Source organism: Cordyceps fumosorosea (genome assembly GCF_001636725.1).
Source record: "Cordyceps fumosorosea ARSEF 2679 chromosome Unknown scaffold_27, whole genome shotgun sequence".
NCBI lineage: Eukaryota > Fungi > Ascomycota > Sordariomycetes > Hypocreales > Cordycipitaceae > Cordyceps > Cordyceps fumosorosea.
Genome location: NW_017387327.1, coordinates 271692 through 284402, shown reverse-complemented (window position 1 = coordinate 284402; position 12711 = coordinate 271692). Strand labels below are relative to the sequence as shown.

General features: G+C 56.1%; 5 protein-coding genes across 5 annotated transcripts; all 5 read left to right on the top strand.

Moving 5' to 3' along the window:
- Positions 1-1151: 1151 nt before the first annotated feature.
- Positions 1152-2252, top strand: ISF_08216 (orotidine 5'-phosphate decarboxylase; the record flags this gene model as incomplete). The annotated part of the gene is made up of 1 exon (XM_018851819.1): positions 1152-2252. The coding sequence occupies one exon, from the start codon at positions 1152-1154 to the stop codon at positions 2250-2252; it is 1101 nt and encodes a 366-aa protein (XP_018701089.1).
- An 883-nt stretch (positions 2253-3135) lies between these two features.
- ISF_08215 (Fungal transcriptional regulatory protein) lies at positions 3136-5648 on the top strand (the record flags this gene model as incomplete). The annotated part of the gene is made up of 3 exons (XM_018851818.1): positions 3136-4149; positions 4222-4379; positions 4436-5648. 3 exons carry the CDS (start codon positions 3136-3138, stop codon positions 5646-5648), a joined length of 2385 nt encoding a protein of 794 aa, XP_018701088.1.
- Positions 5649-6987: 1339 nt separating this feature from the next.
- Positions 6988-8881, top strand: ISF_08214 (CCCH zinc finger DNA binding protein; the record flags this gene model as incomplete). The annotated part of the gene is made up of 5 exons (XM_018851817.1): positions 6988-7095; positions 7185-7373; positions 7671-7938; positions 8007-8774; positions 8868-8881. The coding sequence occupies 5 exons, from the start codon at positions 6988-6990 to the stop codon at positions 8879-8881; spliced, it is 1347 nt and encodes a 448-aa protein (XP_018701087.1).
- A 777-nt stretch (positions 8882-9658) lies between these two features.
- Positions 9659-10711, top strand: ISF_08213 (Homocysteine S-methyltransferase; the record flags this gene model as incomplete). Its single annotated transcript, XM_018851816.1, has 1 exon — positions 9659-10711. The coding sequence occupies one exon, from the start codon at positions 9659-9661 to the stop codon at positions 10709-10711; it is 1053 nt and encodes a 350-aa protein (XP_018701086.1).
- Positions 10712-10999: 288 nt separating this feature from the next.
- On the top strand, positions 11000-11931 carry ISF_08212 (NAD(P)-binding domain protein; the record flags this gene model as incomplete). Its single annotated transcript, XM_018851815.1, has 4 exons — positions 11000-11182; positions 11255-11413; positions 11473-11843; positions 11895-11931. The coding sequence occupies 4 exons, from the start codon at positions 11000-11002 to the stop codon at positions 11929-11931; spliced, it is 750 nt and encodes a 249-aa protein (XP_018701085.1).
- Positions 11932-12711: the final 780 nt, after the last annotated feature.

The window sequence follows — 12711 nt, the reverse complement described above, 5'->3', positions numbered from 1 at the left end:
TACATACATACATACATACATACATACATACATACATACATACATAGAGTTCGGCCCTGCACCACCACCGCTCGCAAGAATTTGCCCACCATACCTATGTATGTACCTACCTCCATACAATACCCAATTTTGCCCTTTCTTTTTGCGCAGTTTTCTTTTCTTTTTCTTCGAAATTAAACTTGCTCGGGGCCGCCGAAAGACAGCTCGTTCGTCGTAAGTTGATCAATTGCATCTCACAAGCCCTCTCTGTCACCATTTATCCGTCCTCTCTTTCCTCTCTCTTCAACACCACGCGTACCACCTTACATACACTCATTCAACAACCAACCCATGACCAAGTTCAAGTTTCATCCCCCTAGTTGGCATTTATCAAGTTGGCATCCAGGCCCCAGACCAAAAAGCTTTGTCCAGCCGCTGCCCATTGCTCGAACCCTTACACCGGCCTCCCCGTCCTCCCCCCCATCCCTCCCGAGTTCCCCCCATCCATCGCTGACACCACCCGTCGTCGAAAACCCCCTCCACTGCCTTATCCTCGTCCACTTTTTGTGCGCGCCTCGTACCATCTTAATTAGCCGCGTTCCTTTTCACCAACCCTGCAAGCAGCAAGAAGGAAAAAAAAGACCCCTTGGCCGACCCTTTGTCACACACACCCTCACCAGGCTGCCGTTTCTTTTTCTACTTCCCGCTCTGCCTCCTGCGATACCCCAGCTTGCACCATCATCCTGGCCCCCTCGACTAACCCCGGTTTGTCTCTCGTCGTCCCCAGTTCTCAGTTACCTACAGAGTATATCTAGGCCCACTCGCTTAGACCAACAAAGGCGTCGAAAAAAAAAACGCCCACCAGCCTTGCCAAACTCTATCCTTTGAAGCTCTCCGCCCTCTCTTATTTATTACCTTGTCCTCTCACGATATCTTCTCGTCTTGAACATTATCTGCTTTATCTCAGCTTTGCTTTGCTGCTTGGCTCTAGCAACTTGTCCCCATCCTCATCCCTCCGCTACTCTCAGTCGAAATCTCACCTCAGCGTCGCCTTGTCGATTCATTCACTGCACCAGCCTTGCGACTGAACCAGGGCTCCCTCTCTCTCTCGATTGACCTTTTTCGCCGTTTGAAACCTTCAAGCAGTCGAGCCGGAATTTGCCATCCCAGACATGGCGTCTCATCCGACTCTCAAGGCTACCTTTGCCTCGAGGGCTGCCACAGCCACTCACCCTCTCAACGCCTATCTCTTCAAGTTGATGGATCTCAAAGCCTCAAATCTCTGCCTTAGTGCCGATGTCGCAACCGCCCACGAGCTTCTCTACTTTGCCGACAGGATCGGACCCGCCATTGTCGTCCTCAAGACTCATCATGACATGGTCTCAGGATGGGACTTTCACCCTCAGCACGGCACCGGCGCAAAGCTCGCCGCTCTGGCCCGCCGCCATGGCTTCCTCATCTTCGAGGATCGCAAGTTTGGAGATATCGGCAACACGGTTGAGCTGCAGTACACCAGCGGCTCCGCCCGCATTATTGAATGGGCTCACATCGTCAACGTCAACATGGTTCCCGGCAAAGCCTCCGTCACTTCCCTAGCCAATGCCGCCTCCAGGTGGCTTGAGCGCTACCCGTGCGAAGTGCACACTTCCGTTACCGTCGGCACCCCGACCACTGACCAGTTTGATCAGGAGGAGGAAGAGCAGGATGCCGCCCCAGACACCCAAGAAACGCCAGCCGCGTCTCGACGAGAAGATGGCCGCAAGGGCAGCATTGTTTCCGTTACCACCGTCACACAGAAATACGAGTCCGCTCTGTCACCGCGTATGAACAAGGGCATCAGTGAAGGCGACGAGATGCTGTTCGCCGGCATCGAGGAGGCCCCTCTGGAACGTGGACTGCTCATCCTCGCACAGATGTCGAGTCAAGGCAACTTCATGAACAAGGAGTACACGCAAGCCTGTGTTGAGGCTGCTCGCGAGCACAAGGGCTTTGTCATGGGTTTCGTATCTCAAGAGTGCCTCAACACCCAAGACGATGACATATTTGTGCACATGACTCCCGGCTGTCAATTGCCCCCCGAAGGCGAGGCAAACGGCGCCCTCAAGGGCGACGGCAAGGGCCAACAGTACAACACGCCAGCCGACATCATTGGCGTTGCTGGCTCCGATATTGCCATTGTCGGGCGCGGCATTCTCAAGGCTAGCGATCCCTATGAGGAGGCTGAGCGGTACCGATCAGCCGCTTGGAAAGCATACACGGAAAGATTGCGATGATTGCATAAATTTCTTTTCTTTTTCGTTTTTCCTTTTTTTTTTTGCATATTCGGCTTGCTTTGATTATTCTTTGTTTTGGGCTACGACAACTCTTGTTCCTTTTACATTCACAATGTCGTATGAATTAGCTTGCCCGGGAGGGATTTATCTCGGGCTACAAGTCGCTTGTTCGTCTTTTTTCTACATCCTCTCTTCAGACAAGGCTGAAGACTTTTGTTACAAAGGAAAGGAGCATTGGAAGGGAAAAGCATGATGATGCGCTAGGCAGATAAGATGGGAACGAATTGAAAGAGAACCATGACCTTTTTGGTGTATCCCACAACTCCTCCCACAGTTACAGTAGGCGTCCATCTTCTGTATATACACATACACACATGATTGCACTGGCATCTACTAGGCATCCAGTATTTAGTGTTCAGTAGCTCACTTCTTGCCCTTCCAAAGTGTAAAGAGCATTGGCTGAATCCCGCCAGGACGAGTTAAGCGGCTCTTGATCTGCCCCACCCATTCCGCGGACTTAACGGCTGTAGTCGACCCAGATCCACCCTTTTTGAGGTTCTTCAAGCAATTCGTTTCCCCGGTCGCCTCTGCGATTGTCACGTCATTAATAATACATCATGGGCTAGCTGCTCTCTACATCAATCAACGTTTGTCTCGTTGCTCTTGCATCTCATTCCTCCCTCACCGTCGACGTCTCGAACAGCCTCGTAGCCCAGTAGCAATCCGCTAGCACAGCCCACTGCCTCCATCCCACCTCTTCCTTCACCGACCCTTTCTACGACTCTTTTTCTAGCTTGCCATCACTGTCGTGTGTCGAGGGATTTTACTCCAGGTTCTAGCAGCTCGCCATATATCACTCTCGCAAATCACCCGCCGGCTCATCATGGCCGACCTGATTGGGTTGATGGTCGAGCCCCGGCCGCCGGCGAGGAAGAGAAGGCGAATCGTCATATCCTGCTTCGAGTGCCACCGGCGCAAACAAAAGGTACAGAATCCTCCTACCCGGTTTGTGATCTATTTGACCATTCGAGTTTCCCCCAGAAAAACTTCGCTAACGTGTCCCCGTTTGTTCGTTGCGGTAATTCAGTGCGACAGAGAGCTACCGTGTGGGAACTGCGTCACCCGAAATCGAGAAGCGAGCTGCGCCTATGAGGCCGGCGCCCCGACCTCTAAAAGCCTGAAAGAGAGCACTTGTGTGGACGACTCACAGCGGACGCAGAGCCCTCCCCGTGGAATGGCCGGCGGTCGCCCCGCCGGACGCGGCAGCACCGACGATCCGACGCTGACGTCCATGGCCGCAGCGCTCGGCTACTCGCAAACGCGGCCCTCGACTATGAGCCTCCTGCGCACCATCGAGACAGCCGACCAGCAACCCGGCGGCGGCCGTCGACCCGGCGGTGCGTCGTTGCAGCTCCTCGGCACGCATCAGAGCGAGCTCGCGCCAATCCGCGAAAAGTACAAGAGCCTGGTGCGGCAGCTGCCAGCCAAGACGTACATTGACCGACTTGTCGGCATGTACTTTGCGGACCTGCATCAACAGTACAACTTCGTCGACCAGGCGATCTTCTTCGAGCAGCTGGCCGAGTGGGACCAGCTGCCCTTTGCGCTGCTCTCGTCGCCTGAGGCGCTGCGCCCGGCGATGCGCTTCTTCCCCGCGCTGCTCTTCCAGATCCTCGCCACGGCGCTGCTGCTTCTGCCCCCGGGCACGCCGGACCCCGTCTTCGACGCGCTCAAGTACGCCGGCGGTATGACGTTTGAGGACCTCGCGACCGACTACAGCGACTCTGGCGCCGCCATCGTCAACCTGTTTGGCAAGAGTGCGCTGGACGAGGTGACGGTGCAGGCGCAATTTATACGCGCGCTGTTTCAAAAGTACACGGCGCATGTGATTGAATGTGTGCGTACTATTTCTTTTTTAAGCGGTTTGGGTAGTGGCTTTTGTTGATACATGAGACTGACGCTTAAATAGTGGCATGGTATTGCGGCGGCCATCCGGGATGCGCAAGAACTAGGCATGCACCGCGATGCTCTAGATCCGAAACCTGAGGACTCGAGCGTGGAAAGCATTCTAAAAAACCAGTGGCGCATATTACACAGAAGGAAGATGTACATGATGCTGGTATCATGGTACAGCTGCCATTCCTCCACCACACTCACCGCCGAGCTAACTGTTTGCTGCGTAGGGACATCAACATGGCAGTATTCTTGGGCCGCCCGGGCAGCGTCGTTTGGGCGCATGGGCTGCCCTCTTTACCGGTCGACGCGCCGGCTCCCACAGACTGCTCCAAGACGCCGATCGAGTCGCGCGACGAGGCGGTCGACCCGCCGACGCTCATCACGCGGCAGCTGTTCCTGTTCAAGCTGGCCAACGCGGTGCGCTTCGTGCTCGACCTCGAGCCCGACGGCTCGCACCCCAAGGACTTCTCCAAGGTGGACCACGTGCACCGGCTCATGGACGCGCTGCGCGCCGAGGTGCCGCCCGCCTTCCGCCTCGAGAACCCGGACCGGCGGTGGGACGCGCACCCGGCTTGCTCCGGGTGGATCCGGCAGACGCGGCTGTACCTGCGGCAGCTGCACCACTTTGGCGTCATGGCGCTGCACCGGCCGTACATCTTCCACCGGCGCGCGAGCCGCGCGGCGGCGCTGCGCGCGGCCGTCGACATGCTGGGCGTGCAGCGGCAGACGTTCGACGGCCTGCCGCTCGTGCAGTGGCGCAGCTTCCACCTCTTCTTCGGCAGCTTCGACGCCGTCGTCGTCGTCGCGTCCATCTTCATCCTGTTCCCGCGCGAGAGCCCGGCGCTGCGGGACAGCGCCGCGCGCCGCCTCCACTGGACGATCGCCAAGTTCGAGGCCATCCGTGAGCACAACGCGGTGGCGCGCGCCGCGCAGGGCGTGCTCACCGCGATCCGGTCGCGGTTCGTCAAGGCGGTCGGCGAAGGCGGGGCGACGACGAGTCCGGACGCCGAGGGTGAGGTGACGCCGGGCAGCGACAAGGCAGCGACGGGTCCGGCGACGGTAGCCTCGGGTGGCGGGAGCAGCGGCGCATCGACGAATGGCTTGTCCTTGGACATTTCGCCGAGCGACGGCAGCAGCAGCGCGGCGGAGCCCTGGGGTGAGACCGGCACCGGCGCGGATGGTGCTGGTGCGTGGGTGCTTCCGGAAGGTAGCCTGTCCTCGCTGGCGCCCATATATCCCACGTCCGACCTGCTCTTCAACGACCTGGTGGCAAAGTATGGCGACTCGAACCCGGCAAACTGCGCGTTAGACCCGGTTGACGCGCAGCAGCAGCTGTCTGGCGACGGGTTCGGCTCATTGTACCAGTTCGACGGCGACTTTGCGGCGGACAACACGTTTTGGCAGTTTATGAATCAGTTCAACCCGGACTTTACGGGCTGAGCGTGCATGTCTTTCTACGGCATGACAGTTTCTTCGGAAGGCTGTTTCGCCCAACGCTTTGTAGAAGGAAATCGATAGCTTTCATGTGCCAGAAACCTTGTTTTGAGGCCATCAGTTTTAGGCGACACATGAAGCTACCTAAGAGAGAAAGAGACGAATCAAAACCCTAAGCCCATCTCTTAAGGGTATCTTGTAAAGCTCGATATGATCAGGGAACACAAAGCGCTCATTTATGACAAGGCAGTGAAGCTATGTACGCGAGCAAGTGATAGAGGAAGTCCTCACTGGACAGTCACAGCTGCCGGCCTATAATTCGATATGAATTAAGCAGCGTTGGTGCCAGAAGCAGGTCGGGATATCTCGGCTCAGCGCTCATTATTATTTATTGCAGCAAGAGTACAAAAGGGAGGGCCAGGACAATGAGCACAAGTTTGTGACACATTGCCTTTTAAGCGCCCAAGTACTTGGATTCTAGGGCTGCAATCCAGTTGATTGGCAGCGAGCGAGCTCGGAAGAGTTTGGCGTGGCGGCTTGCTGCAGGGTCGGTGCTCCAATCAAAAACAGGGCGATACCCTGTGTTGGGTCTTTATTATTTAGAAATGCTTTCGTTTTCTGTTTCTTCGGCAGCTGCGCCAGACATGAGTGTTGCAGCCCAATAGTCGTAAATGTACATATGCAGCTTATTTTAAGCCACTACCAGCAAGGAATCAGAGACATCCATCCGTATCCCTCCCTACTCCGCACCTACTAATATGGTACCTACACAGTGTACATAGGTGCCTGGGTAGGTTATGACAAGAGCTCGTAATTCATCAATAGACTCAATGTATCCTGAGCAATAAAATAAACCGGGGCACTTTAACAGAACTGGGGCGGGTTTTCCTTTTCTTCTCACTTTTCTGGGGCAGAACGAGGCGCGCGCTAGTAAACTAGTTATGTCGATTCGGCCAAAAAAAAAAAAAAAAAAAAAAAAGAGAAGGCCAAAAAAATCGCCAGCCCATCAAATTCACTCCTCATGATTGGCAATTCCTACGTCGGCGCTTAACGCAACACCTGCACACCACAGAAGCCCGCAGATTCCTGAGCTGGCTGTTCCTGTCCCGCTTAATTGGTCTCGCAAACCTCACCTGCGGCTCGGTTCTTTCACTCTCTTACCTCGTACAAAACTTTCTTGTCCTGCCCTGCCCATACGACGACCGAAACCCACGACGAATATTTGCTGCCCTGGCACCCTCCTCCTCCGCGTTCGATACATCTCTATACCCAACACCTCCACATAGGACGAATACTTTACCCGAAGCACCATATAGCAGCATCTCTACGGCCGAGAGCAAAAAGAATGTCATTACCAAATGAGCCGGCCTCGAGCCAAGACCATATTCTTAGCTTCGTCAACCGATATAACGAACTGATGGGCGTCCGTGACAGTACGGATAAGCTCATTGAGGTATTTAACCTACCATGACTAGCTGCACAAATCAGGCGATATTGTCAGACTTTGGAGAAATGCCACTGACATGACTTCTTCTCCGGCAGGATACCTTATTATACTGCCAAGGCCTCGAGCGTGCCCTACAACAAGAAACCGGGCGACTGGAAAACGAGCTGCATAAGTCCCAGCTTCGCCTAGCTGAAGTCCTCGCCTCCCGCCGTGATCTCGAAAAGCAGCTGTCAAGTTACGAATCCCAAATCAACTCTCTATATAAGGAAAATGACACATACAAGGTGGGCATTGGTGGTGGCATGCTGGTTTCCTGTCGTTGTTGCACATCGAGCGGCTTGCGCAGCGATGCTGTGGCAGTCGTTTTGTGTGACAATACCAAATCGACAGGAACCTTTGAAGATTGAGAGGCACCTGGGTTCTAACATGGACGCAGGCACAGAATCAAAATCCATATATCGTCGTCTTGATTGACGGCGACGGACTTTTGGTGAGCCCATCCAGACAGAAAACTCTCACATGTGTCCTCCTTGCGCGTGTGCGAGAGTAACCTCAGACAAAGGACTAACACCGTCTCCCAGTTTCAAGATTCTTTGATACGACAGGGTGCAGAGGGTGGCAAAAAAGCAGCCCAAGCCCTTCGCAGCTCCGTTGCCCGGCAATGGACAGATAAGGGCCAAGAAACGCGGATTGTCGCCAAGGTGGTCGCCAACTCGGCCGGCCTTGCCCGCACCCTCAACAGCCACGAGTTTCGCGACTTTGCCGTCGGATTCAGCCAGGCCCATACTGCCTTTGACTTTGTCGACGTCGGCGGTGGCAGGGAGCGGCGCGCCGAGCCCAAGATCCGCGGTCAGTCCCAAACCCCAACAAACACCCTGCCGGCCGGAGGACAACTTTTTGCTAACACACGAGCGCAGACAACACCCTCTGGCACCTCCAGAACGGTAACTGCCGGCAGATCTTCCTTGGCGTGGGCCACGACGCCGGCTATGCCACCTTCCTCGATGATCTCTTCCACGCTGACCCTGCGGCTCGTGACCGCATCAGCATCATCGAGGGTGCCGCCGGCAACACCGCGGACCTCAAGGCCACCGGCGCTGGCACGATACGTCTCGACAAGGAGCTTTTCCGCTCCGAGAGGCTCGTCGAGCGCACCTCTGCCTACGCTGTTGCCGCCACCGGTCGCACCGCGAGCCCCTCCGATAGCGTCGCCTCGAGCGGCGGCGCCGCTGGCGCGACCAGCTCGACGACATTCTCGTACGCCAGCGCCATCACAAACGGCACGCCGCCGCCAACGATGAGCATCCCGCTCGCGCCCAGCAGCAAGCCCAGCCCGCGCCCCGCCCGCACCAACCCCGGCGCCGTCGGCTCCTCGTCCTCGACGCCCTCCCGCGCCGGCTCCCCGCAGTTTCAAAAGATCCCGCCGCAGCAGCCGGACTGGAACCCGGGCCCGCGCGGCCTCGACGAGCCCATCGTCGTCAACGTCGCCGTTATGGAGGCCGTCAAGCGCCGCAAGGATACGGACAAGCTCTGCAACAATCACTTCCTCCGTGGCCCCTGCGCCAAGGGCGACGGCTGCAACTTTGTCCACGACTACAAGCCCAACTCGGAGGAGATCCACGCCATCGCCGTCCTCGCCCGCCAGAACCCGTGCACGCATGGCCAGGACTGCGAGAACTGGGAGTGTATATACGGACACCACGTGAGTTCTTGCCTTGCCCCCGGAGCCGCTTCGTCTTTTTTCTGCTAAGCTCAAGTGACTGACGCCCCGTTTACAGTGCCCGAGTATTAGAGATGGCGTCTGCACCCATCCTTATTGCAAATTCGAGATGGATCAGCATCCTCCCGGGACGAAATTTACCTCGGCCAAGTCTAACCGATAAAAACGATACGTTTCCGCCCGATGCATGCAAAGATGCTCGAGAGAGCACTCTGACCTGTCAACCGCGGAAAGAACCAACACAAACGAATTAAGAATATGTATTAGCTTTGTCCTCTTCTCTCATGTACAACTTTTCCGCTCGGAAGCAAAGAAAGGGTCCTCCGGAAGGGCGTGCACTAGCTTGCTTAGCTATCCTTGCTTCTTGTTCTTCTTTCTTCTTGTGCTTTTTACGCTGTTTTACCAACAATCCCCTTGCACTAATTCTTCCTCTGATTGGTTATGGATTTATGGGTTTACTTGCACTTCTCGGATATCAAGGGGGGGGAGCGCCACCTGTTGCAGAACGCCTTGGCTTGGCTTTGAATAGCAGCTTGGATGTACTAGTACAGAAACAAGCAAAGTGACTCGCCTCTAGCTATGTTATACTATTCTGTTATATTTTCTCCTGTCATATTTTTACCTTCTTTTTTGTCGTCTCTTTCAACTTGCGTAGTTTGAGGTGTTGCAAATGGACAGCCCCGCGGCACACGGAGCCCCTCCATCGACAAGCAAATTCAGACTGTAGGGCGCGCTGCCATAATCGTCTTGTAACGACCCCTCTTACAATTAGACCATTCCTCCACTGCTCAACCACTTTTCTTTTTCTCCTTTGTTATTAGTCCTCTCTTTTTTGTCTTATCTTTCAGCATGGAATCTCCCATCCTCATCCTAGACGGCGGCCTAGGCACGTCCCTCGAGCAAAAGTACGGCTGCACCTTTGACCACACCACGCCTCTGTGGTCCTCGGACCTGCTCGTCTCCGAACCGGCGCGGCTCCGCCAGTGCCAGGCCGACTTTGGCCGCGTGCCCGTCGACATCCTGCAGACGGCGACCTACCAAGTCTCCGTGGCCGGCTTCGCCAAGACCCGCGACCCCGAGGCTGCCGCCGACCAGCAGCAAGGCATCCCGCGCGAGCGCATCCCGCACTACGTGGACGCCGCCGTGCGCATCGCCCGAGAAGCGGCGCCGGCGCCGACGACGCGCCTCGCGCTCAGCGTCGGTCCGTACGGCGCGTGCATGCTGCCGTCCAGTCAGGAGTACACGGGCGCCTACGACGCGGACTTGTCCTCCGAGGCGGCGCTCTTCGCGTGGCACCGCGACCGCCTACAGCTGCTCGCCGCCGCCGCCGCCGCGGGCCCGGACATCAGCTTCGTGGCGCTCGAGACGGTGCCGCGCGTCGACGAGCTGCGCGCCATGCGGCGCGCGCTGGCGGCCACCCCGGCGCTCGCCGCGATCCCCTCCTGGACGTCCTGTCTGTTCCCGGCCGGCACGGACGAGGACCCGCGGATGCCGGACGGCAGCGACGCCGCGGCCGCGCTGCGGGCGATGCTGGACCCTTCGGTGGCGGCGCCGTCCGGGGGCGTGGGTATCAACTGCACGAGGGTCGGGCGCAGGCTGGACGTGCTGCTGGAGAGGTACGAGGAGGCGGTGGCGGGGCTGCTGCGCGAGGGGGTGGCGGAGCGGTGGCCGGCGTTGGTCCTCTACCCAGACGGCACGAATGGCGAGGTCTACGACACGGTCACGCGGACGTGGGTGATGGCCGAGGAGATGGGGGAGGGGAGGGGGGTGTCGTGGGCGCAGCAGCTCGCGGAGACGGTGAGGAGGACGCGGGCGAGAGGCCGGTGGGCGCAGATCGTGGTCGGCGGATGCTGCAGGGCCGGCGCGGAGGACATTGCGGCGCTGCGGGCGGAGCTGCTGTAAGACAAGCCACGGCATTTTATATATGTAAATGAGGCTACTTCAGGGGCACGATGTGCCAATTTAGATTAAGTGGATGCTCTTTGAGCGACATTGGCGTAATGGCCAATCCATCCATCTTATGCTCGTGTACTAGAGAGTTGGGTTGTGAGCTGTGAAATGCACTGTGATGCAATATGAGACAAATCCACCCCACATTTGAACCACCACAGATCCGCGCCAACACATATCGACGGAAAAAACTCCTACAACCACCATCTACATACCAGAAACCGCAAAAGCAACTACAACATGTCCAAGGTCTTCATCGTCAGCGGTGCCAGCAAGGGCATTGGCGCCGCCGTCACGCGCCATCTCCTCGGGCAGGGCCACAAGGTTGTGCTAACGGCAAGGTCAGAGAAGCTACTCAAGGGCACACAGACGGCGCACCCAGGCCAGGTGGAATACTTAGCAGGCGACATGACGGATTCTTCGGTGCGTTACGGTCGGTGATGGGTCGCGGTCAGGGAGCTAACCTCTTCTTCTTCTTGTGTTCTGCGGGTTTAGGTTGCACCCAGGCTAGCCGAGATCGCCGTCGACAAGTTTGGTCGCATCGACGGCGTTGTGATCAACCACAGCATCCTGGAGAACACGGCGCTGGCGGACATGAGCGTGGAGGACTTCAGAAGCATGTACGAGATTAATGTCGTCAGCTGCTTCGCAATGGTAGGCTGAGAAGCACCCAAAACGATATGCCCCGCCAGAGAGCTCATCAGACACCATAGGCCAAAGCGGCATTGCCGGAACTACGCAAGAGCAGAGGCTGCATCGTCTGGGTTTCGTCGGGTGCTGCAACCAAGACGTACCAGGCCTGGGGGGGCTACGGCTCTTCCAAGGCGGCCATCAATTCCTTGTCGGGCCACCTTGCTGTTGAAGAAAAGGACATCACAAGCATTGCCATCCAACCTGGTCGCGTCGACACCGACATGCAGCAGCTCATTCGTGATACAGGATCCGACACAATGGACAAAGCCGTCTACAAAACATTCGTGCAAGCAAAGGACACGGGATCGCTTCTCAAGCCGGAGCAGCCTGGCAACGTCATTGCACGATTTGTAGCTTCCCCGTCCCAGGAGCTCAGCGGCAAGTTTACAGCGTAAGGGCGTTCGCATCCAGAGTCGAAAAGTTGCGGCTAACATGAAAGCAGTTGGAACTCACCTGAACTGGCTGCCTATCAAGAGTAGGAGTACCGGCGTCGAAATTTTGGATAGGATACTATTGAAGACATATTAGCCTAGTTTCAATCATATAGATGGCAAGACAAATAGATGAAAAATGGTTTGCAATCAGTCGAAAGATGAAAAGCTCTTATTTTACTCCACATGGTAATTCAGTATTAGCATGGAATATAAGATTGTATCATCACAGCAAGGTATCACGGCAGCGAGAAAATATAGTCCTTACCATTTAGAGGGTCGAATCAAGGGATGCCGTCGAAGGGAATCGATCGTTGCGGTCGAGCTTGGATCAGCACACGCAAGCACTCCTAACCACTGATTTGTTAGCCTCAATTTGGATTGACAGGCAAGCAGGCTGCAGCAGCAGAGTAGCCGTAACCACGGTTGTGGGTATTCAGCAAAGTGTCATTTGGCTTGACTTGGTCATTCGGCATTGGAAGCTTGTCGAACCTCCTAAGCCTGGGGCGACAACATATCTCATCATAGAGGACCGGACAAAGGTGGCAGAACGGGGAGGATGCTCGAGAGGCGGGAGCTTACCTGTTCGGAAAAATTACTTCCAGAGTAGAGAAGTACTGGCATCACATGCCATCACACGCCGTGCACGGGCAAAATTTCACATTCAAAGAGAATGAAAGTGAACGTGTTGCGGTGGTGATGGAGGAAAGAAGAGAAGTCAGGAAATTTTCTGAGCCAAATTTTCTTGGGGAAAAGGTGTAGCGTGGGGCTGGTCCGTGCACGACAGCTGTTGGAGCTGCCTTATTACCAGTTTGCCAGTACCACAGC